The following is a 26,653-nucleotide window of genomic DNA, read 5'->3' as shown; positions in this document are numbered from 1 at the left end:
ATTTATATAATTTATATTATATTTAAATATAAAAAAAATCTTATGTGTGTATTTAGTATATATACATAATTATACACAGTACACACGTATATAATGTAAACACAAACTTTTATTTTGAATGCGATTAATCACAATTAATCGATTTGACAGCACTACTTCAAACATATTTAATTGATATGTTTTCATTGATAACTTTGGCAGCCCTAAAAGTGCATTGTATAATTTTTCTGTAGCACCACCTTGTGGCCAACTGAAAACCTCCTTTTTGAGTTCACATATTTAGCATTTGTTTTCAGGATGCACGTGGGAACAATCAATTGAAGCTTGAAATGATGCATGTTTACTAAAAAGTCCTGGACAAAGTATGTTACAGCAATAAATGTGTCGTTCAGTAAATCATTGGGCGTACTTAATCCCAGACCCTGGCAAATGGACGTTGTGTAACATTCTTGACTTCAGTTGTAGTAATTGGCTGTCATAAACCTTTAGAGGAGCTTATATACCTACTTGGGGTTAATTTGGAGAGCTTTTCTTAGCTGACCGTAAAATCCATATGTATTTACTATTAGCTTTTTTGGCAGGATCCTCATTCTGAGACCCTAATGCAGGCTACTTAGGTCCTCCCCATTATCCTCCTGGTAAATGGAGTGCTGGAGAGAGGGTTATAGTCCATGTACACGTACAAGAAAGACATCAAATCCTCCACCTAAACATCTCGCGACATCCTCCAGAGAACGACCTGGCAACCCAAATGAGCGGGGAGTTTGCCTCCGCCTTGCACGGCGAACACTTTTAATTACTTTTCACCTCGTCTGTGGAACTTGGGAGAGCAAAGCCCTCTGAAACCTTGTCTCTGAAAGAGACAGATGCAGCCCATGCTAGCTGCAATATAATTAACATGCAATTAACACAAATTAAAAGGCAAATTGCGCAGACAAACCCCCTGTAGATGGCTGCTTAGCGGTGACGATGAGATAATTAGATCCAAACCTGGAGTGCGGAGTCTCGTACGCGTACCTCTCCTCTCCCTCTCCTGGCCTGGTGTCAACTCCTCCAGAGAAGAGCTCTTCAAGCCGCCATGCTCAAGTGCTCTGAATGAAGCCAGAGAGATTATATCATTCTAGTCAAGAGTGAGCATGCCGGACTGTGTGTTTTACAAAACGCTTGTTGTGGCAGAACAATTGTCCTGTTTTAAAGCAAAGCATGCGAGATGAATGCGAAGTAGCCCCACAATTTCTCCTCATTTTTATCACTGTCCGTCACTCGCTGCTACATGATGACTTACATCTGAGAGAACCTAGTCAATACGTGTTCCCATAAAGTAAGCAAATCAAAGCCCTCATCCTTCTCTCCGGCACTTCGTTGGGCAGAGCGAGGAATTGGAGGCTCTCAGAGGCCACGCTCCGCCGGTCGGTAATGGGCGAGTCCGCGCCTTCGCACCGCTCACCTGTTAGACATGATAGATAGCTCGGCTCTCTCCAGAGCGACTGCAGACAGAGCATGTGAATGACCGATGGCACCGGCGTGATGGATGAGGATGAGGGAGTGGGAAGAGGTGCAGCCCAGGGAGCGGGGGCACCAGGGGGTAATTGCACCTCCGCTTGCCCATCCATCTGCTCGGCTTTCCATCTACCACCATCAGGCAGGGGCTACGGGCCTCCGCTGCTCGCCGACCTCAGGCGGCATACACAAGGGGCAGGACGACAGGCTGTGTGGATCCAGAACCGACCCGTGTGCTTTATCTTAACAGGGCTTGACTGTCTAAATAGTTGCGATGATTGATAGTGCCAATGTGCTGGTAAACACGGTGTCCTCTCACAGAGACCCTGGAGAGCCCATTGGGAGAGTCTGTGCATTAGAGAAGATGAGGAAGTTGTCAGATGGAAAAAGCAGGAGTTGGTGACCCTCGACATTTAATGGTTCAGAGGTTTCGCTGCTGTTATACTGTATAACCTGTAGCAAGAGTTCAAACTTACCTTCATCATTCCCAAATAAGACTGATTGACCATGTGACATGTTGTAGGGTGTAGGTTTAGCTGCATTTAAGCACATCATCTAGTAATCATTCATAGGGAGCAATGGAACTAGTTGGCTGGTGTTGGAACTATTTGAACACAAAATAAGTAAAAAGTTCAGCCAGGCCAATTAAAAGTGATGGTACACCAAAAAACATTCTGTCATCATTTACTCACCCTCATGTCATTACAAAACCTGTATAAATCTAAGCACAAAGAAGATATTTTGAACTATATTTTAACTGTTTTTGTCCATACAATGAAAATCAATGGGCTCTAAAACAACAGTGGACCCCATTGACTTTTATTGTATGGGGGAATAATACTTTGTATGGCATTGTGTGGACTGGGACAATCTTTTGTGTCCTACATAAAAATATCAAACAGGTCTTGCGGGTGATTAAATGATGAGAGTTTTCATTTTTGGGTGAACTATCTCTTTAAGCCACAATGGCAGCTCCTGTGTCTTCAAAAGGCAATAGTTTCTGTTGGACCACCATAATCCAGCCCTGTCTGGCTCTGTGATGTGGTGAGAGGACTCTTTGGAGCAAGAATGTGACCCAGAAGATGTTAAATACAAGAACTGTTTAGAATTGTGCATAGGTTAGAAAATATGGTACATTCATTTGTTTGGAGTGTTGTCTTGTAAAAGGAATATTTTTACTCTTAGCTTTGTGTTTGTTTTCCATTAAAAATGCCTTTGGTGGTTAAGTCATGTTGTAGCTACTGTAAGGTAAAAAGATTTTTTTCTTTTAGTAAGGTTGCTTGAGTAAATATTAGATAAGCACAGAGATGTTTGAATACTTGTTTTATAATTTTTTTCTGTTAATTGCGAAAAATATAAATCTGTGAGACCCATAGAGATGTAAAGTCGCTTCTGTCATGTTACTGGTGTAATTTCCCTTGTAAAGACATATGTCCTCTGCAATAATGATTTTGTTCAGCGAGTTAAACTTTAAAATCTCATTTCAGCTGATATTTTATCATGCCATTTTTCACCTTCTCTCGGTAATGAGTGGAAAAATGAACGCCTTGCAGGTCCAAATCTTTTGCATTTGAGTTGGTATTATGTTCTTAGCTGTGTCTACATAATTGCATTTACTTCACCTTTTTCCTCCATTTTTCTCTGTCAGGGTGCGAGCGAAAAGGGATGGAGTGATAGATATCTCATTATATCTTCATTACCTAATGCATGATATATTGCCGTCTTCTATGATTCATATCTCTTGTGTGTTTTGTGCTTAATGAGGGGGAACTTGTCCTGCCCACTTATTATAATTAACTATGTACGTGAAATACAAGAAAAACATGCTTAGAAATGTACAGTAAAATCTGAACACCAAAAAAGATTGCCAAAGCAAATTAAATAGGATCCCCAGAAATCATGTGTGAGGAAGTTTTGATTCATCAGTTTTTAATCTCATAATTCATTTGAGTTGGCCTTTTCTTTTAGCCTTTTTTGGGCTTTTTGCCAAACTTAATGGGATCTAAGACATAAGCCATTTCACCATATCTAGCTTGTCTCCACGACTTCCATTCTTTTTCAAGTATTTAATGTAAGTGTACCACTATTGTTTATACTAAGGGTTAGGAGTTTTATTATTAACGTGTTCCTCACTGTTTGTGCTGCGGACATGATGCCTCAAATCATGCAGCTTTACTTTTCTAAGTGACTTTTTTCAGACTACACTCCTAAAAAAAAAGGTTCAACATGGCACCCAAAATGGTTCTTTGCTCGTAATCATAGGGGAACCTTTTTAGTGCTATATAGCACCAATTTTGGTGCTTCAGTGGTTCTTCAGCGGCCCTTCAGAGGTTCTTCACCATGCCATATAGCCAAGAACCATTTTTGGTGCCATATAGTAGAACCTTTTCTTTTGTGTGTGTAATTTCCACCTGGCAGATTATATAAAAGGCAAAAAATATCCTATTTCCTCAACCTGTAGCACCCCAATCCATTTCTAATAGGCTACATTCACAATTTTTGCGATTGACAATTGCATTTATTTGCAGGTGTGAGTATCGAAATATCCCGTTCACACAGCAACTTACAGTAGCATCTTGAATACTGTGCAACGCGAGTCAAGCTTGTATTCTCTTACCAGTAACTTACCCTCACTTTTGACATGACAAGAGTCCAATAGAGCCACAAGTTCATCCTTCAAATCAATCCGTCCATTAATCGACAGAAGCTTTTATATCTGGGTGGCGACAACTACACTGTAAAAAAATTATATGATCAATAAGTTATGACAACATACTGTATGTTTTATTACTTATAACTTATTAATATATGTTCAAATATATTTTAAAGCTTGTGCGGTCGCTGGCATTGTTCAACTTTATAACAATTAAGGAATTAAAAAAATTATGTTATAAAAGATTCAACAAATGTTTTTTAAGTCAGTTTAATGTGATTCAAGTTGAAATGACTTAAACATCCAAGGTGATTGTACTTAAATTTAAGCAGCAACTTTTTCTTTTTTGTTCTCACCGCAGGTTTTCAGAGAATGCAGTTGCGAGTCATGAAAATTTACGGGTGTGAGTTCTGTTATAGAGTGCGTTTGTCACTCCTATAAATAACTGAACTCTGTGTGAACGTAACCAATGTAAGAACTCAAATACAGGACTGACAACTACATTCTGTTGCTGTGTGAACGTGGCTTTAGAGACTTGGGAAGCAACCACATAAGAGCACCTTTTCTTTCTTTCTTTCTTTCTTTCTTATTCTTTCTTTCTTTCTTTCTTTCTTACTTTCTTTCTTTCTTTCTCTCTCTCTCTCTCTCTCTCTCTCTCTCTCTCTCTCTCTCTCTCTCTCTCTCTCTCTCTCTCTCTCTCTCTCTCTCTCTCTCTCTCTCTCTCTCTCTCTCTCTCTCGCTACAGTGTATAGTCTGCTCTATACAGCTGTCTATGGGCCCAGCCAAATGTAGCTGCCTTCAGCACTTCTCTCTCATTGATCCTGCTAAGCCGGGGGAAGTTTAGCTGACATCATCTCTTCATCTGTGCTCCCATGTTCTTCTAATTCATTATGTACATGAAGAGCTGCCGCTCGGGTGCTGCGCTCACCATGCTTTTTCCTTCATTGAACATGTCGGCACAGAATGGGTGAAAAACAAGACAAACTTTTAAATGCAGAGGAGTCGGTCAGCCATTGCATCACATTTGGATTAATTATTCATTCAGTTATGCACCTGATCCTCCCTCAAGAGCATTTTGTTAGATAATATTTTTCTTTATAGATATTGATTTATTATTTCATAGCGTTTCTTTCTGTATTGTTTCATAATATTTGATATGATTGAATTCACGGTGTATAAATTCCTTTATAAATTTGGGTTAACTGTTTTGTGTTTGTTCGTTAAATATATTAGCACATTTCTTCCACCTATAGTATGTTTAATCGCCGCCACATATATGGAAAATGCAAAAATAATAATGCATAGTAGATTGTATGCAGTTTATTCACTGATTATTTGGGTGTTATATTGTCAAAAACATTAGAGTAATGTTTGACAATTAATATCGGTTGATCTTCAGTAGAAACACGACTGCATGAAGCAGGGTTTTTTGCACACCATGCGTGACGGCGTCTGGTCTGTGAATGGTCAGATGAGGTCTTGTGTAGCTCAGCAGACAGCGAGAGAAATTGTGAGAATGGGATGAAGGCTGTGTGAGGTGAAAGATGAATGTGTGTCACGGACAGCAGTCCATCCTTAAGCACAGCTGTGTCACTACCATTTCCTCCACATGATGGACAGATGAGCACACCATCTTTACGCTTACTTTCTCTCTCCCTGTCCCGCTCTCCCTCAGGTCTTTATAGGCGGTTGCTCAGTAAATGCATTCTCTGGTCTCCCCATGTCAGAGTTTTTTTTCCCCCTTGAAATCTGTATCCACACTTCCTGACAGCTTCCTTAATCTTCACCGCCACATACAAATGCTGGCAGAGCAGAGGGAATTTGTAATATGCCACCAGCATGCCCTGATCTCCCTCTGCTCACCCACCCCCTCACCTCCCGTAACCGTTGCCCACTGCACTTTTACCAGGCCGTGACAGCATTTGAGGTAGGAACTAACAGAGCTGTGCTTGTGTTTTTGCCTTTCAGCAAGCGGACGATGTGGCACAGACAGACGGCTCCCAGCAGCTTCAGCTCCAGCCCTCAGACTCTTCGGAGAAGCAGCAGCCCAAACGGTTACATGTCTCCAACATTCCCTTCCGCTTCCGTGACCCAGACCTCCGGCAAATGTTCGGGGTGAGTCTCAGGCCTCAGCCAGATGGCAGCAGGTTGTGTCTCAGAGGAAGGGCTGATCATAAATCCTGTTTCAATATGACAAGGACATTGATCTTATATGCAGCAGTGTAAAACCAGTTTAGATATTGTAGTTGTAGCCTAAAGTTATGCATTAGTGTGACTTAACAAGGGCATTTTTAATTTGAGTTGCAGTCAGTGTAGGCCAATTCCCGAACAAATTAATATTATGATACATTGTTTTTTAAACAAATAAAAAAGCATATAGGGTAACCAGTGTAGTCCGATACCTGATTGAATGAATCGTATGAGCCTTTTTTTGTGTGTGAATCAAAAACATACAGTGCAGCTTCATTAAATGACTCTCATGAATCAGTTCTTTTTATAGTGAATTAAACACATATAGCTTAGAACTATCTGCAAGACTGTATTGTTTTTATATGTGTAGTTAAAGATGCGGTACACTTTTTGCAGTGGTATTTTAATAAAAACAAACCAATAAATATTTTGTTTAATTGATGTACTATATAGCTAAGGCCAATTGTTGGATTTATGTAACTTCTAAAAAGTATTTTCTTTTGCAAGAATTAGTTTAAATGTAAAAGTCTCATAATTTAACTTTTTCCAAATATTTATCATTCCTTAATTCCGTTAAGGATCTGGAATCAGGAGACATTACATAATGTAATTTCAAAAAATTGTAACACTTTAGTATGGGGAACACATATTCACTATGAACTATGATTTTTGCCTCAATTAACTCCTTATTTACTGCTTATTAATAGTTAGTAAGGTAGTTTTTGTAGGTTTTAAGTTTAGATATTGGTTAGGATTAAGGGATGTAGAATAAGGTCATGCAGAATAAGGAATTAATATGTGCTTTATAAGTATTAATAAACAGCCAATATCCTAGTAATATGCATGCTAATAAGCAACTTGTTAAACACGAGAATTGAACCCTAAAATAAAGTTGCAAATACTGATGTATGTGATTAATTGTGATCAATTTGATTAACTAATTGCCATGCCATGCAATTAATGTGATCAAAAAATGTAATGACTAAACTTCTTTAATCAGTGTGAAGGTTTTTCTTGATTTTCACATTTTTCTGTTTATCTCTCCAAGGCTAAAAAGGGCAAGGATAAAGTGCTAAATGATTTAACTGCATTATATTAGCTTTAGTTTATATATTTAGTATGTGACAAGGGATTAGTAAAACTGTTTTAAAACAAGGGTATTCAATCAAAAAGTATTGTTATACTGAGAGCAGCGACAGGCTTGGTAACGGTTGGTCATTATTTTGCGTTTTATCCACAACTATACTGCTCCTCAATCTACGTTTAGATGTAAGCACTCTCGGCTAGAGTAAAAAACAAAACTAATGAACGACTCGCCGCGTTCTTTAACCAGCCATCTCTATAAGACTCAAGAACTCGTACAGTTAAACTCCAGCATACCTTTGAATTAACAGCAGACAGCAAGGGAACGGTGTTAAACACTGGCAGCTTGTTACTGGAGGCTACAGGCAGCGGACAGAGGAGAAAAAACATTGTTGGTCCCAGCTTGTTAAAAACCGGAGTCTATGTTTACTAAGGACACTGTATAGCAAACAGTAACAGTTAAACTGGTGGAGGACTCTGGGTACAGCCTGACTGCTGAATCTTGAGAACATCTGTTCCTCACGCTCTTTGTTGTCTCTAAGAGAGCCTGTCCTCTCCTCTCTGCTCCTCTCCCGGTCTGCCCAGCATTGATGTGATGAACAGGGAGCCACACACTGGTCCCACCAGTGGAGATGTAATTAATAGCGCTCCTCGCTGTGGTTAAAAACTAGAAGTTTATCCTCATTAGGTTTGGGTTGGCTGACAGCTCCGATGTGAAAAACAGGCATATGTGTGACCAAGTGTGTGTATGTTTGTCTGAAGAGACTTCTGCAACTTGCAGTGAAGTCTCTCAGGGACCCAGGGGTACAATTATCCCATGCCATAGATAGACTATTGGGAGAAGATGGGATGGACAAGCACTCTGCCCCTCTAAAGTCCCAAAAAATGGGAGAAAAGGCAAGTCTGGGAACGGTGAGAAGTGACAGAAGCACAAGGGGAGAAGATCACCGTCTACTGACGGTTTAAAACTCTTTGAGCACTGGATTTAATGGCCACCCCGGTCTTTGGCTTCTGCAAACCGCTGTCCAAACTCCATCTTCCCTTATATAAAGTTAATACTTTTATTTTCTTTTAATTCATCAAAGAACCCTGAAGAGAAATGTCATGGTTAAAATATGAAGCAGCACAACTGTTTTCAACATTTATAATAAGAAATGCTTCTTGAGCAGCATATCAGCATATTAGAATGATTTCTGAAGGATATTGTGACACTGAAGACTGGAGTAATGCTGAAAATTTAGCTTTGCATTCGCTTGCAAAAATCCGGTGTTCCTCCAAGAAATTTTGCGTTCAAGTGAATTTCGAGTTTCTCAGTGGAACACACAATGTTAAAGTTTTATCAGTGAACACAAAGGTTTTTCACTGATCTATATAAATAGCTGGATTGCTCATTGCGTTCTAAACTGCCATCAGGTGGTGAAGCCATCGGAAGTGTTCGAGCAGCCATCTTACTATTCCCTACCGACATTGACTTACAGCCAAAATATTGTCCTCAAATCGCAGATTTGCAGTGTCTCAGTCTCACAGGAACAGTTTTACGATATATGTATGTAAATTAATTTTTACTTCAGATGTTATCTCTAATGTTTATGGTCATTTCGGAGGGGAAAGGTCATATATTGAAATCGTTAATGTGGGTGTGTCTACTGCACGTTTCCGGCACAGATAACCATCCTAGCACAAAAATATTTTTCTTTATGTATTTAATTGAGGAAATATTAAAAATGGACATCTATGTTTAGTTGCATAAATTGATTTGAAGAGCCTATACAATAAATATTAATACAAGCCTCTGTTACTATTCTGCACTATATTGAGATATTTTTCACCATGTCCCTTTAGGTGCTCCATACATAAGAGACGTCTTTCAAAAACATTTTTTAAAAAATCTTAAAGAGTGCTTAAAGAGTATTTTATCCCTTTTCTCACAGTTCTCAGACTCTTTATTATCTAGATTTTAAATTAAACCTCTGGTTGAATTATCTTTATCTTTCGATGTTAAGTCTTAAATCTGGATTATTGTAGAAAAATGTCACAGATCAGGCTCATTTTTCAGGCTCAAGTCCAGCTCTCTAAAACATTTCTGATTTCTTAATTTTAGCAAGATAGAAAATCAATTTAGAATAGCTGATAATGAAAACTGCAATTTTATGAGTCTTTTTCCTCATTCGAGTACACTTGCTTGGACCATAGTCAAACAAAGAGCAACGATTAAAAGGCCCCATTACCCAACCTTATTTGAGCCTCATTTTATAATTAGAAAAAGACATCCAAAGCAATTATACAGATGAGTATGTGGATTTAATGCTAGTGTATGAAATTGCTTTTAAAGCACCACCATGATGATTCCACACTGAGGCTGCAAAATTGTCCAACTCCTTCCATAATACTCCATTGTAATAATGCAATGATTTGAGCAATCCTACAGATCAGTGCATGTAGCATACTGTATGTAAATACTAGTAATACAAATGTGTCCCAGCACTGGGTAAAGTTAGTGTTAGATTAAAACAGCTACCTTGTTATTCTGGATGAATAGACCGTTATTCCCCTCGGTATTTCCCTTAGAGGTTTGACTCTTCTAAAATATCGATCACCCAAGGGAATGCGGAGGTTTACCTAGAATCTCAAACAAGAGTAGAAGCCCCATATGGTTTTCTAATGGGTTTATAATGATACCTGCTTGATTTGCAAACAAAACTGACTTAATGTCACACTACCGACTCGCTTTTTTAACTACTCTCCCTCCGTTTGCACAGCGCCTGTGACTCGCTTCAAACTTCAGTCTCTCATGAAGCATTTTCCCAACCTATTAAGTGTGTGGACCACCAGCAGTCTCACACTGCGATCTCCCATTGATCCTAATTTCATGTAGGCCTACACTCTTATTAAAGCTCTCTGCTGCACGGCAATGGTGATGATGGGACCTATGGTGACTAGGTGTGATTAGTTCAGTTTTCCCAGGGATGACTACCCTGGGAAATATTTCAGCAATAGCATAAGCCCATTAGGGTGGGTTAAAACCATTAGCGTCCGCAGACTTTGTTTAGAGTGAATTGTCTGCGGTCGTGAGCAGGTTCACGCTGAGATGCAAATGCCAGCGTTTGAATCTGACTCTGGTGGAGGGGAAAAAAGCATCTTAATTTGAACAAATGGAGGGAATCGTGTCAAGTAGCAGCTGTTTGGGTTTGTCTGTGGAATTTGAATTGGGCTGGAAAAACAAGCTCGGTAGATCAAGCAACAGCCGGCCAAAATGAACTGCGAGGCATCACTTTTTTTCCCGTGTGAGATCAGAGCAGCGCGCTCAGCCTCCTCCTCACCGCAAACATGCAGAGTCCGCCTCAGGTTCTCCCCACAGCTGGGCGGATGAAAGGCGGCTCTTCTTAACCTTATTAGTGACCTGGGCCCTCGATCAATCCCATTGAGCCGTAGGTGCCTGGAAGGCCCATTTCTCCCCTGTTGTGCTGAAATGAAGCCGATGCGGCCTGCTTGACAGGGTAATTAGTTTTAATGAAATAATACAGCCATTTTAGACAGCAATTAAAACCTGCTTTCATTCCGCCCATTAGGGGAACTTAAGGTTTTGCTTTCATTCCGCCACGTTCCGTAATGATCTCCAAAGCCGGCCACGTTAAATGGAACGCTTAAGCGTCGTTAACCCTCCGGGGAGAGCCGGCCGTCACTCCTCTCCGGCGACCGCCAAAGTGGAAGATAGGAATGCAAACAGAACCTTTATCACACATGTCATTTTGTGCGATTGCTCTAAATTGCTGTCCTACGCTTTCATATAAACAGTCTTGCTTCCCGGCACATTTATAGCAGTGCACCCTGGAGCCTCCTGTGTCTCCTGCTTCCATCTAACCAATTATTTAAGCTTGTTCCAAATTACTTCTTTTAGAAGCTGTATCCTCCTTCGGCTAAAGCAGTGGTGACCTTCCGTTGGCATGTTTATTTATTTATTGAAATAAATCTGCTTGATTCAAGGTCTCGTTGTGGAGCTCCCTAACCAGGATCCGGATTAGCATAAGGCAAGCGAGGTTAACGTTGAAGCGCTCCGCGTTACATGCAGCGAGGGTGGTGTTTATCACCCCTAATCAGGTTGCAGCCTCTTCAGGGTTCACCTTTTGGCCACAGGTATGAGCGACGTTCGGTCAAAGGCCAAGAAAATTTGGATTTCTTTCCTTGGCGGCCAGTTTGCGAATCCATATGCTGCATTGAGCGGCTGGAAAAAGCTTCCAAACAAAGCCATATCTCGGAGGGAGTGGTCAGTGCCTCATGGCTAATGCTAATTAGAGAATAAAAATGAGAGATCGGGCGTTTCAGAGGGCCGTGAGAATGACAATCAGATAAAACCACAGAACGAAGCGCAAATAGCTGGAAAATAATAACCGAAGTGACAGGTAATTACGAGGATGGTATTCGTCAATGAGATAATAAACAAATATATGGTTTATCATCAGCGATGATGGCTGCTCTATATCCAATTATCCTTTTTTTAATTGAGTCGGGCGTTTGGTGTTAAGTCAAGCCAGAAATACCCTCTCCTGTGGCTTCGGCCAGCTTTTATCAGTCAAAAACACCACAGAAAATAACAAGCCATATCGTGTCATTAAGAGCACTGGTGCATACACAGCAGGGTGCAGCTGTGATCTTTTGAAGTTTGCTCCCATCAGCAGTATGTCCTGCTCGTTCCCAGAGTCCCGACCCAGCCAAGAGCTTCATGTTGCACAATTGGTCAGGCAGCAACAAATAAAAGCCTTCAATTACATTTACATTTACATCATGTACTTTTTTCAAAGAGGTTTTTTTTTTTTTTTTTTTACATTTTTATTTCGATCATTAATTAGAGTGATAGAGGACCAAATAGTTGTGCAGGCAATGTTTTGTAGTTTTTGTGTGTCATGTAAAGTTCATATTTTCTGAATTAATCAGTTGAGTGCATGATTAATAAGTGATTCACTCATAAAAAAGTTTTTCATAACTAGTTTTTTTCCTGAATCAATCAGTGTTTCGAACAAATCAAATCAGTCAATGATTCATTGGCTCACTCAGTAAAGACAGTCACTTGTTTCATTCCTGAATGAATTAGTGTTTGTTGAACAAATCAATGTGAATGATTTACTGACTCACTCATTAAGACATGTTGAAGAAACAAATAGTGATAGTAGTGGTTCAGAATTTAGTGACAGTCATTTTTATAAATTAATTTTGAACCAATTTAATGAGTGAATGATTCATTAGCTACTCTTTCACATACTGTTAAAGGAACACGCCGACTTTTTGGGACTTTAGCTTATTCACTGTATCCCTCAAAGTTTGTCCATACATACCATTCTCATCTCCGTGCGTGCCATAACTCTGTCTGACCGCTAGCCTAGCGTAGCACAAAGACTGGAGGTAAATGGCTCCAGCTAGCCTACTGCTCAATAAGTGACAAAATAACGCCAACACTTTCCTGTAAATTTCCCCGTGTACTAAGACCGACGGAAAATGTAATTCTTAGTACACGATGTAACTATACACATCACAACATGTAAATAGGAAAATGTTGGCGTTATTTTGTCACTTATTGAGCAGTAGGCTAGCTGGAGCCATATATATCCAGTCTTTGTGCTAAGCTAAGCTAGCGGTGGGTGCGTCAGACAGAGTTATGGGACACGCGGAGATGAGAATCGTATGTATGGGCTTATCTAACTCTCGGGGATATGGGAAAGTCAGGCACAAAAAGTAGTGGAAATACAAAAATACAGTGTTCAAATTGAATAGGTGATGATAAATGTAGTAAATCCGGGTTACATTCATGCTACACACATTAGTACTATATAAGTAATTGCTTGTTTAAAAGAAGTACCTACTTAGAAAGTGTGAGATTTCGGATGCAGACAATCACTTATTTTTTTCTAAATGTATCAGTGTTGTGAACTAATCGGATGAGTGAATAATTGACTCACTTATGAACACCACTTACTTGTATAACAATTTAACCTGCAGAAAGAGTCACTGAAAAAATCCCCACTACAAAAATACAGCCTGGAACTAATTGTTTTATACACTTTTTTTAATTGTTCATTGTAGAATAATGTCTACTGTTTCACAGAAATGCACTGTATATACTTTGCAGTTTTAATCTACTAAATTAGCATTCCACCCCAAACTATTTCAGTCAGTTAACGTAGCAAAAGAAACTTTTTCTTCCATATTGAGAATCAATCCAATTAGTTGTTTTATATTGAGTTACGTTGTAATGCATTAACCCATTACTGATCAGTTGTGTTTGTCGGTATCATTTCTGTGTCATGGCAAAAAGAGATGCGTGAAGTTTGTCTTGCGTGTTCATAGCTCCAGTGAAAACGGTGGGTTTACTATTTTAGCTCCCTGTGCAATCAAGTGCTCAAGTTTCCTGACAAACTGCAGAAGAGATGAGTTCTAATTACTCCTTCTCTCTCCCTCTCTGTCTTTCTTTCTTTCTTTCTCCCCTGTCTCCCCTCTTTTCTCTCCACAGCAATTTGGGAAAATTTTGGATGTGGAAATTATTTTTAACGAGCGGGGCTCTAAGGTAAGTCAGCTGGAAGAGCAGTTCTTTGTCACTTCATACTTCTTCCTCCCTACAGGTCTCCTTTTCCCTTCATGAGCCGAATAATTACAGCTCTTACACAGCAGCCGCAAAGTGACTCAAACGTCACACTCTCACACTCGCTCACACTGAGCCAAGACACGTTTTAGAAAGGTAGATACGCGGAGAGACAACTGAGTGGTTTCAGCTGAGTACAAGTTAACTCGCCCAGTTATAATTCAATGAAGTGAGCATCTGACCAACACGCAGTGATTCTGCTCTTAGAGCTGTCCTGCTGTAATAAGATTCAGCTGTTTAAGTCTCCAGTCTTGCGCTGGAAATGGGTTATATATAGCCATTCTTCCATATAGCACTGCTGGTCTCAAAGGAGGGTGACATTTTGCTGAGGAGAACTTCTCTCACCTCCTCCTAGTTGATTCACAGGGGTGAATCTGCTGGAACAAACCGTCACAGTGTGCTCAGCCTAAGCAACGCACATTAAAAGATCTGCCGATCGTTCAGAAGTAGCCTGTTTTCTAGTGGTCTTTTGAATTCCTCAGTAGCGCTGTTCCAAAACCTAGAGAGCTGCCTATGTGTGTATACCAATAGAATTTGGCATTAGCGTGTTGCTAAGCTAACTCTTTGTTATGCTTTTAAGTATAAAATGACTTGGCATATGCAAATATTAGGGAAAATAATCAACTTTTAATTAGTTAACTTTTTAACTAACTTTTAATTTCAGAATTTTATTCAGTCAAACCTAAATTTATTCAGACACTTTCAACATTTTCTCACATTATCACAGTTTATTCGCTATAGTTTAGAAAATGGTAATATAATATGACAAGAATTCAACCAACCAATCAGCTGTTAAATTTAAGTACACAATTAGATCATACCAATTTAGGTCAACCAATTACCAAGCAATGCTTAATTTTGTTCAATCTGTGGTGTAAAAGCTCGCTTTAGCAATTAAAGAAAAAACACTTGAGCAAAATATGGTCAGGTGAAAGTGTTTGAATCATTTTGGTCCCAATTTGTTATCAATTTTACTGGTAATCCACTGTATGAAGAATTTTTGGGTATAATATGTCACAGTTTACTTTATTTGCTATCCTCACTTACATAAATCAACTATAGTGTCCTGCACCCATGCACTAGTATAAAAAATTATACCTAGTGTCTGAATAATTTTTGGGTATAACATGTCACAGTTTACTTTATTTGCTATCCTCACTTACACAAATCAACTATAGTGTCCTGCGCCCATGCACTAGTATAAAAAATTATACCTAGTGTCTGAATAATTTTTGGGTATAACATGTCACAGTTTACTTTATTTGCTATCCTCACTTACACAAATCAACTATAGTGTCCTGCGCCCATGCACTAGTATAAAAAATTATACCTAGTGTCTGAATAATTTTTGGGTATAATATGGCACAGTTTACTTTATTTGCTATCCTCACTTACATAAATCAACTATAGTGTCCTGCGCCCATGCACTAGTATAAAAAATTATACCTAGTGTCTGAATAATTTTTGGGTATAATATGGCACAGTTTACTTTATTTGCTATCCTCACTTACATAAATCAACTATAGTGTCCTGCACCCATGCACTAGTGAAAAATTATACCTGGTGTCTGAATAATTTTTGGTTTGACTGCATATGTGTGTTGATTATAAATATATTTAAATATGAAATATAAATATTAGTTCTAAGTATGTCAAAATACTTTGTATCAACACTGCTATTAAATAATGTATGTCATATTATATTACATGGACAGATTTATAGATTTATATACTATTTATATATAATATATTTATATGCAAAAACAAGATATCTTAATATATGAGTTGCCCAACTTTTGGAACAGCCTCTCTGTTTGATCCCTTAAAATATTGCCTCTGTAGGCAGCTCACTAGGTTTTGGAACAGCACGTACTGTATGTTTGTGTTATTCAAAAGATAGTGGCTCAGCTTTCTAGCCGTGTAAGCTAATTAAATCCGTGATAAAAGGCAAAAACTACAAGCGCTGTGTTGAACACGGTAGCGCAAAATGTCAAAAGGATTAATTTTGCACCCCATTCCTTTTTGATTTTTCTGTTTCCTCACAGACCAAGGACTCCTGGGCTGGTCTTTATTCATGCCAGACACAAGGAATGGACTGTCCATGTATGCATATCATACTCACAGGCCTCCCAAAGCAATTACCAGGCCGTACTTGCATAGTGTGTATGAACTAAAAGACCAGGGCTTGTTCCACGCTCTTGTTTGCTGTGCATACCTAATAGCTGTTCCGGATATGGCGTTTGGGAAGCAGTTGGCCATAACTCACTGCTGACAGCAGAGGTGGGGGTGCGGGGACAGAGCAGGCGCTTCCCAGCTAGAGCGCAGGATTGTGTGCATTACACTTCTGAGCTTCTATGTGGCCTTGGAAATATTCCGTACATTAGTTTATATCATTTAAAGACAAGGACAATATCTGTGTTTATAAAGAATGACAGTTTGATACTTACTGATATGCTTGGCAAGACAGATGAAAGATGCACTATAATGTACACATTATATTAAGAAATGTAGTTGAATATAATCCTTTGTCTCTCAATGTCTCTTTTAGCTCTCATGCTAAAGTCCTTCTTACTAATGGATAGAATTTGCAACCCTGCTGACTGTGACCTTTCTGTCTTTCTTTCTCTTTCTTCTTTTCTCGCTCACTTTATTTGTTGCCCATTCAAACATCTTTAATCATCCCCTTTATGATCACATCATCTCAGGGTTTTGGTTTTGTAACTTTTGAAACAAGCATAGACGCAGACCGCGCACGGGAGAAATTAAATGGTACAATCGTAGAGGGACGCAAAATTGAGGTGCTTTCCTAATCTACCTATCAATACTCCATAATCCCCATCCCATGAGAACATAAGCACTGTCGATTTGATGAAACATGCATGCAGCGTCTCGTTTCATCGCATTGCATCCCCACCGCTCGCTTGCTGTCTGCACGCCGCACGTCTTTTTGATTTTATGCATAAATATCACTTGTGACGTGATAATTGTTGTGCATGTGTGTTTGATGTGCATGCCATCAGATTTCTGCTTTGATGTGTATGTGCAGCCGTATTTAAAGAAGCTTTTGAACTTTGTATTATCACTTAAAGTGTCGGTTAACCGGTAATGTGATGCACCATCATTGAAAATATACATTTTATTTTCATCTCAAGATATCAAAGGCCTGTCAGTGTAACTTTAAATCCCACTTGTTTATCCCAAACATCCAAGGTTTATTTCTCAGTATGTCTTGCTTGAGGACACAGATTTCTCTCTCTTTTTTTTCCACCCTCTTCTCCACAGGGCTATTAAGATTTTCTATAGGACAATTAAGATAATTCATGTAATGCACAAACAATACCTAGACCTATATATCACGGGAGAGTCGAGGCCAGTTGTTTCCTCAAGCTAAATGACCTCCATGGGCCCTGTGGAACGAAAAGCTATTAACGCTAATTAACATGAGGGTGAAATACTAACATGGCTTATGTTGCCAGCGGCCATGTTTATATTCCTTTGGCGCCTCCCAACAAGCTGCTTGGCCTCTCTGTGTGTTACTAAAGTCCCTTTAAGGCAAGTTGGTTCACTCGGCGGCCATCTTGGTAATGTCCCCGAACAGTTATTTTCTGTGTAGGCAACAGGCATGCATGTACAGCCGAATGCTCAAGATTATGTCTCAATATTATAATAAAATCTGACAGCAATGTTTTCATGTTGCTTTTTAGCTCAAATCCTGCAAATATATGTGTGTGTGTATTTTTGGCTGGTTCAATTAAAGTGCATGTGCATTCTAGGATAAACAAACCAGCCACCGTATTAAGCTTTACGGTTAATTTTCTGATGCATAACCAGAAGACCATTGTACATTGTGGCTCCTCCTTCCTAAGGTTAAATTTAGAGCTCATGAAGTCACCGCCTCAGGGTTGTAGTGTCTGGGAATATGTAGAACTGTCTAGACGATGTGGCAGATGAAATTTCAGAGAAAGCCTCAAGGAAGCTCCCACAGCTTGGCTAGTGGGGAATTCCAATATACTCTGGGTTTCATTAAAGCCCATTTCCAGAGTAGGTCTGTTTCATTACATGTTGAACCAGATGTCATCATCCAGTTCTTCTACAAACAGCCTGGATTAGATCCTACATCCAGCAGGAAAACAGAAGATCAGAGCTTGATGGATCACTTTCATTTTTAGCATCTCTCAATTTTTCAGCTGATTAGCATGTGAATGTTGCTTTTTTTTTACTTTGCGGAGAAGCATGAACCAGATTTTTGTCACAATCATGCCTGTGGCACATACACATGTATTCTTTGTGTTCTGATTTGGGTTTCGCTTCTCATATCTCGTTTCTTTATCACAGGTAAATAATGCAACGGCACGAGTAATGACAAACAAAAAAGTGGCCAACCCCTATACAAACGGTAAGAGCTTTTTGTGTTTGTTTGTTTGTTTGTTTGTTTGTTTGTTTGTTTGTTTGTTTGTTTGTTGTAGGTTTTTTTACACTTTAAATTACATTAAACACATTCAGTGGACCCAAATGTAATTATTAATTAAAGATAACGATAACAAAACAAAACAAAACAAAACAAGCAGCTTATGGAAAATAAAATAATTCATTTTCACAACCATAAAGTCTCCAAATACTTTATCTTAATTTTGAAGAGTATATTCTATATAAATAAATATATACCCAAATATTTTTAATATAAATTTAATATAAAAATTATATATTTTTTAATATTTTTATAATTAATTTAAAACCTAATCATTTATTTTAATACGTTTTATGTATTATGTATATTATGTATTATGAAATGTTCTGGGTTCTTTAAAATCCCTCTTGGATTGACATTAAACTATGATCAATTACTATTTTTCATTTTTCACAACCATGTCTCCAAATACTTTTGGACAGTATATCTATTTTTGTAATCATTTAAAACCCAATTATTTTTTATTATTATTATAATTTGTTATTTTTATATAATTATTCATTTAAAAATGTATTATTTTTATCAATATTTATATACATATTATATAAAAAAAAAAAAAAAAAAAATATATATATATATATATATTAAGTGGTCTCTTAATTTTTTCCAGAGCTGTATATATGTATGTGTGTGTGTGTGTGTGTGTGTGTGTGTGTGTGTGTGTGTGTGTGTGTGTGTGTGTGTGTGTGTGTGTGTGTGTGTGTGTGTGTGTGTGTGTGTGTGTGTGTGTGTGTGTGTGTGTGTGTGTGTTTTAAACTTTTACTGTTTTGGTTCTTTAAAAGAAATTACACTTGGTTTGATCCAGTTTAAAGTTCCCAAATTCATTTTGGGGCTGCTGTTTTAAGCTGCCATCATGTATAATATGAATATCGACTTTGTGTCCCATTAAAAGGGGGTTATATTAAAAGTGCGATCTCCTCCCCTACAGCTCTCCTTAGCTCATTCAGCACAGGGGTCTTGGTGGGGTCCTGAGCTCTTCCGCTGATGCTCATTTCCTCAGACTGCGATAGAAAGAGGAACAGAGAGGGGGAATGAAAGAATCAAATATATCAGCAGCAGTGTAGCCCCCCCAGCTCTACTTCAGTCACAGCCAATGGGGAGTGAGAGGAGGCTATTTTACAGCTCCCATCTATCACTGACAGCACACCGGACAGCACTCACTACTCTCTTGCTCTCTGTCTCTCATTCTCTCTCTCTCCCTTTCGCATCCTATATCGCTCGCACTCTTCCGAATGCCCTGATATTGCCACCCCCTAACTCCTTCAACTTAATGTCACCTCAAATATTTTCCTGTCATATCACATCCCTGCCTCTTCCCCCTTCTTTTTGTTCTTGCCTCCAAATCCTGTTTTTCCCTTTCTTTCTTTTGAGTTAATAGGCGAAAGATCGAGAAACAAACACTCCACAGGTCACAGCGATAAGCATTCGGAGCTAATTCTCTCTTCCCCTGTGTATTCCTCTACAGGCTGGAAGCTGAATCCAGTGGTGGGAGCTGTCTATGGTCCTGAATTTTATGCAGGTAAACTGCATTTGAGTGTTGTGGTCACAGGGTCCCGCTCAGATACTTACTTTGATTTACTGTTCTTCAGATGTCCTTTGATTTCTAGATCAAGTTTAGAGGCAAGCGCTTTAGAGAGACACTTAAACGCCGCCCAGTTCTCCCATCATCCATAGTGCACAATGCGTTTGACAAAGCAATAATCAGCCAGGCCATCATTTCCCACTGAGATGAAACAGTGGTACAGGCTGTTTTCTCAAGCGCAGATTAGGAGACGTCTTTGTTTGACTGACTTGTTGTCTTTCTTTGTGCCGTTGTTTCCCCTCTCGATCTTTGATTTCTTTATTGCCGTTGGTTCTTTGAGCCCTTTGCATCCTAATGAGGGGGAAATGGTATTACAGTATTTCATTTGGAAGAAGTGCTGAGCACATAGCAGCTCTTTAACGGCCTGCCTTTTTGCTCATTAGACTAAAATCTGTTCATTTCAGGACAGCTTTACAGCAAAACTCTAAATAACCATCGGTGACAGAAAGCAGTCGTTTATCATTTTTATCTGACTTTTTTCCTCTCCCTCTCGCCCTCCCTCCCTCGGTTCTGGCATGCATAAACGCACAACTGAACGCAGCCGTTACACGATTCCTCTCAATTGAATACGCACAATATGCATATGTAGCGCGCATAAAAATGCAAATATGCTAAGCAATCCGATGCATGTCAAATGTTTATGCATGCGTTGACCTCAAGTATGCTCTGAAACATGCATGTGATACCTTCTCTAATCGCAACATGTACACCTTCATGCCTCCCATCCGTGCAAACACCCAAAACATCCCATCAAATCAGATTTATCGTGGTCCGGCACTTCAGCAGTTTAGCTCGGGGGAACCGGTGTTGCTTGATTTATTGGATGCTAATTTTTCAAGTCGTCTTAACATGCCTCTAAAGTTCGCCAAGCCTAAACGACACCATATGCCTCCTCTGTTCCCCAGAGGGCGACCGGCGGAGAGGCTACAAATTGGAAATAAGATATAGATTTCGCTTACTAAATAAGGGACATTCTGGAATGGCCGAAATGGACCTCCACGTGTTGCCCCTTGTTTCTCTCCCACCGTTCCAAAAAAAAAGAGAGGGAAGCTTTCACACGAAATAATTATGACTGCATTTAATGTACTTTGTTGGGGGAGGGGGCGGTGCTGAAATCGGATGTAAAGGTGATTAATCACTGTTTATCAGTCCGAGTTTCTGTGCGGGAGATCAGCGGAATTGGGCACCATAAATCGTGCGCTGCTGACAGCGCACTCCGTCTCCATTCGTCCGGGTGCTACAGGTTTATTGTCCTCAAATCCCATTCAGGAGAATGACTGATGAGGGCCGCCGACTGCCTGCTTTTAACCTCTTCCAGGGAAGTCGGGCTTCTCTCTTCCCCCGTAAGACTCCCTCCCTGGCTCTCATTTCTCCACTCCCCTAGCTTTTCACAGCCTTCTCTCGACATATATCGCTAATTCTATTTCTCTCTTCATCTAAGCCTGGGGTGTTTTCCATCTGCCCTTTTCTTACTCACTCACTCTATCTTTAAATCTCAATATCTCCCGTCTTCCCTCTCTCTCCCTCTCCCTCAGGCTCTTAACTAGCACTCGGTAGCCAAAGCTAAATTAGAGATGCGGACGCGAAGCTGAGGCGCTAACCGTGCACAGGAAACTTAATTGTGTAATTCAGGGGTCGTTTTTCTCACCTCGCTCAATCCGTAGAGGCAGTGTGTGCATGATGGACGTGGGAAACATAATATTGATTGATTGACAGCTCTCTTAGCCAGTGAATTTGGTCCTTGGCAGCATGTTGAGACAAACACGGGCAATAAGATTAAAATGCAAAGTAGAAGGCAAGAAGTTTTCATGTTTTAAATATAGATGAAAAAATATTTTCAGTGGTGTTTGGGAAGGGACGTTTGACTCCAGGTAATGTGTGTCTGATCAAGAATAATCACTGGCTCAAAACATACGTGAATGACCATTATATGCGTCATTGCATTCCAAAATGCAAATCAAAATGCAACATCAGAATGCACTGAATTCTCAGTGTTGCCACAAGGGGGAGCTATAGCAGGAATTAGTACAAACTGTCTTCTTCTGTGTGTTTTTTGTTTTGTTTTGTACTACTGTCATGGCAGAGTTTTAAGAATCTACTTGAACAGTTAAGTTAAATTTAGTTCAACTGAAAGTACATTATAACTATCTGAATGACAACACATCAAGTTTAATAGAGTGCCTGAAATGAGGTCTGTGGTTAACACAAGCTCAAGATATTTTCACGATTTATTCTTACAACATAAAATACACCACCAGCTTTTACGTTTCTTGAAAAAGGCGTGGTTAAATGGGACTACAGATATTGTTTGGGACATTAAATGTCATCTACTCACTAGTCCACTTATGCAGCCTTGTTGTGTTACTCGCACTCTTGCAAACTATTCTAAATCAAAGTTTCCAACTTATAGATTTTAAATAAAGATCAAAAGAGTAGTCGGACGCTTGGTGGTGGTAATACCTGTATTTGGGTTTTTAAAATTCATAAAAGCTACATGCATTTGTGATTAATCAACATTTATGAACATAATTTATATTAATGAACAAAATGTGTAAGAATAATACACTCTTATTGATCACAGCGCTTATTTTCTGCAATATTTCAGAAGACAATGGAAAAACCCTATTGGATTTTTTTGTCAAGGGAACATTTGAAGGTAACTTTAGCGCCCCTGGGTTTATTGCCACAACAGAAACATTACAAGTATTAAGTATTTTCAAGCGTTCACATCTGTTGCATACTTGTTTGGGGCCTTATTGGGAACACTTAATACTGCAACCCTTATGTGTGCACTCCTTTAAAAGAGGTGCATTGTGGGCATTTTATTCTTTTTCAATTACAAAACCACTCAAATAGATCTATAATTGAAATTAAGTAGCCTAATTACAATATTAGAAGTATCGGCGGGAGGAAAAAAACTCCTTTAATCAAGCATTGGTGTAATTTTCCTCATGATATGGGTTTATCGGTGGTCTGATTATCTAAAGACATTTCACAATAGCACGCAGTGTGAGAGAGGCCCTCATCCGGCGATTTCCAGGCGCACCGTATTAAAGGAGCCAGTCTTGCAGTAAATGAAAGAGTCCTGAGGGGGTTGGGGATGTAATTGCCCCCACACCTTCATCCAAACAGCCCAATGGGACTCCTTCCAGTGCTACAGATACCCCCTGTGTAAACCCAGATAAATGCAGCCGTGCGCCAGCATCCTTATCGGTTTTAACTGTAGATGTGCAGATGTGAAGGGTTTTTGACCTTCTCTCATGTTAAAATAACAGGTTAGCACAAGGGCTACAAGGATTTATGCTCGCATACACTTTTGCCTTTGTGTGTGTCGTAGGCTTTATGGAGTGTCATAACTGGCTGGAATGATTTATGGCTTATTATTGAATCAGTGCTGCGTGCAGACCCATAGCTCATTATGAGATTACATTTATGTACGTCATGGCCCAAATAATGTACACACACACAAAATCAAAGAAAATATAAGAGGATTGTCCATGACTGGAATTCGGGATAAATTGACCATGGCCTGGCATATATCAGAGACGACCACTGTTTGGCATATTAACACCGACTCTATAGCTTAAAAGGGACAAATTAAAATGTCAACGGCTCCATTCTATATCAAAACGAAAGAGCAAACGCCTTACCTTCAGCCATCTGTCTTTCTTTTACGTCTGATGAAGGGCCGCGCCGTACCCCTCCACCGCTGATTGGTGTGTCGCATACAAGAGATTTTATTGTGTGTTTGTTTTGTCTGAGAGGAGATTCAGGAGTCAAAGGGAAATTATACCAGCACTTGCAAACCCCAGGGACAGAAGTTTGCTGAATGTGAATAGAAGAACTCTTTGCACAAAGGCAGTGTGCTAAATATATAGATATACATATATGTGCTCAAAATAAACCCAGCTGACCTCATTAAAGGCGGTAACTTTGACACATATTGACTATTAACTGAGTTCTGCTTGGGTGATGCCTGTACAGTAATGATCAGGAGGAGGTGCAGCTTCTGTTTGGGGATATGAAATAACTGAAGAGGGCTGTCCTGCTCCTCTGAGACGCAGGATAGACAGAGATAGTGTCATCGGTGCATAAATGAGAAAGAGAGTTTTGTGGGCCGCACTGCTGGGCTGTGTTTTGCTTGCACAGTACTATGGGTAATTATGGCTGTGTCATTGACTCATCAGGGCCATACTCAGTGAAGGTTAAAGAGAGACTTGAGTGTAACATGCTCTTGCTTTTACTTTTTATACAGTTTTAATCATTTTCCTTATGATCTTCCTTTAATTCTCACATGTTTTCATGTTTTTGTTTGTTTGTTTGTCTCCTCCTTTCCTTCATATTTTTTGGGTAAATCTCACTCTCAAACCTGTCACGAACATGTCTAGGTCTTATTTCTCCAAAAAAAAAAAGAGAGAAATAAAATAACTCTTAGAACACACCAGTAAACAGGATTTGAAAACAGAGTAATGTTTCATGTTTTGCTTAAAGAAAACCAAGCCTATAACGTTAATATTATTTGAATCAAGACAGACAAATATATAAGTGTGTTTTTGTGTACGTGTGTGCGTATATATATATATATATATGTATATATATATATATATATAAGTGTGTTTTTGTGTACGTGTGTGCGTATATATATATATGTATATATGTATATATATATATGTATATATGTATATATATATATATATATATATATATATATATATATATATATATATATATATATATATATATATATATATATATATATATATATATATATATATATATATATATATATATATATATATATATATATATATATATATATACACACACATATATTATGTAAACAAAAACTTTTATGTTAGATGCGATTAATCAATTTGACAGCATTAGTTTTTACATTTTCACTATGTGGCAGTATTTGTTGTATTGCCTGTAATTTATAGTAATGTAAATGAGAATCATAATTGAGAACAATAGAAACTCAATAAGTAAAAAATGGGTGCATTACAGTAATGATAATTTTATTAGGGAGGGGGAAGTTTAATTGTTAATGACAATGCAAAATATTATAACACTTTTTTTTTTCAACTTTCCTTTTTTTCTTGGGGTGAAATTAAATCTGAAATGTAGACTGATTTTTAAAAAAAAATGTGTGTTCATACTTAGTCATCCAGTCAGATTAGAGTTTGCGAGATTGAGAAAGAGCTTTCCATTTTAATGTGCAATATCCATCTAATGGACTGCAGGCAGTCTGTGGGCGTCTGTGGCCGAGACTGTGTGAAATGTGACCTGGACATGTTTTCACCCATTTATTGTTACACATGCTGTTTCAAGTTTCATTCTGTCTGTTTCCCTTTCACATGCATGTATCTTTCCTTAACATGCATAAAGCCTCAGTCTCTCTCTCTCTCTCAACTCTGCCACCTCTCCCAGTCTTGACCCTGAGTTGTCCCTGTTCTCTTCCAGGCTGGGTCTGGCCCCAGCAGTGGCGTGAGGCTGGGGAAGTGTGTGGGGGGAGAGAGATGAGGGATGGCGCCAGCCTGTGATTGCATCTCTAAACAATCCTCTCCATCTGCTCTCTCAACCCTGCGTGCCAGAACCTTGTGTCTCACCTACAACAACCTACCATCTCCCCTGCCTCGCACACACCCCTCCAGAGTGGGAGAGCAGCCAGACACACTCACACACACCCACCCCACACGCAAGCTTTCAGAGATACCCACAATAGAAAGGCTTCCCCAGACAGGGATGCCTTACCGTTTAACTCCGAGATTAATAGTTAATATTCAGCTGGAGAAAAAAACTGGAACGTTTCGTTTAGTGCATTGCTTCTCAATTTGGTGTGGCAGTTTATGCTCACACTAAATGTACACTACAGAGGATTACTCATGTCATTTTTTCATGAGAACTCAATTATCGAATCAGTAAGTTGGGATGCACAATGGTGGTGAGCCGATTTTAGAGGGTTTTTTGCATTTTGATTACCTTTGCCATCATCTTATGCTCACAAAGGTTAATCTTCAAAAACACAAATATTAATATTTAATAAGACTGTTAAACTTTAGCAAGCCTGTAAATGTTGTGATGCCTCACTAGCATGGAATTCCCTATTTTATGTTTTCATATTTAATATTTATATTAATTTTAATATATTTATTTTATTATTTTAATCTTATTTGGTAACACTTTAGTATGGGGAACACATATTCACTATTAACTACGACTTTTGCCTCAATAAAGGAAGGTAAATAGATAGTAAGGTAGTTTTTATAGCATTTAAGTTTAGGTATTGGGTAGGATTAAGAGATGTAGAATAAGGTCATGCAGAATAAGGCATTAATATTTAGTTTAGTTTAGTAATATTAGTATTTACAAGTTCCTAGTAATATGCATGCTAATAAGCAATAGCAAGAATTGAACCCTTAAATAGTGTTTCCTATTATTTTAATATTGATAATTGACCAATTATCTGCATGAAAATAATTATTTGTGTATCGCCTGAATTGAAATATCAGTGCATCAGTTCCTCCACAAGTAACTTCTTGTTGAT

At 38.8% G+C, this 26,653-nt stretch overlaps 1 protein-coding gene across 7 annotated transcripts in view; it reads left to right on the top strand.

Annotated features, from left to right (window-relative positions):
- rbfox3a (RNA binding fox-1 homolog 3a) overlaps positions 1-26,653 on the top strand; it is a gene marked incomplete at its 5' end in the record, with an annotated part of 516,394 nt that overhangs the window by 465,516 nt on the left and 24,225 nt on the right. For 5 of the 7 annotated variants that reach the window (XM_079845977.1, XM_079845975.1, XM_079845978.1 and 2 more), the window contains 4 exons: positions 6,122-6,268; positions 13,929-13,982; positions 18,392-18,452; positions 19,990-20,043. In XM_079845977.1, the coding sequence (XP_079702103.1) occupies positions 6,122-6,268; positions 13,929-13,982; positions 18,392-18,452; positions 19,990-20,043 (316 nt within the window). Of the gene's footprint in view, positions 1-6,121; positions 6,269-13,928; positions 13,983-16,761; positions 16,855-18,391; positions 18,453-19,989; positions 20,044-26,653 lie in introns of all 7 variants that reach the window. The other 2 variants (XM_079845979.1, XM_079845980.1) reach the window with 1 other exon arrangement.

The sequence above is a fragment of the Gobio gobio genome (assembly GCF_949357685.1).
Source record: "Gobio gobio genome assembly, chromosome: 20".
Taxonomy (NCBI): Eukaryota; Metazoa; Chordata; class Actinopteri; order Cypriniformes; family Gobionidae; genus Gobio; species Gobio gobio.
This window is presented reverse-complemented; position numbering and strand designations above follow the sequence as displayed.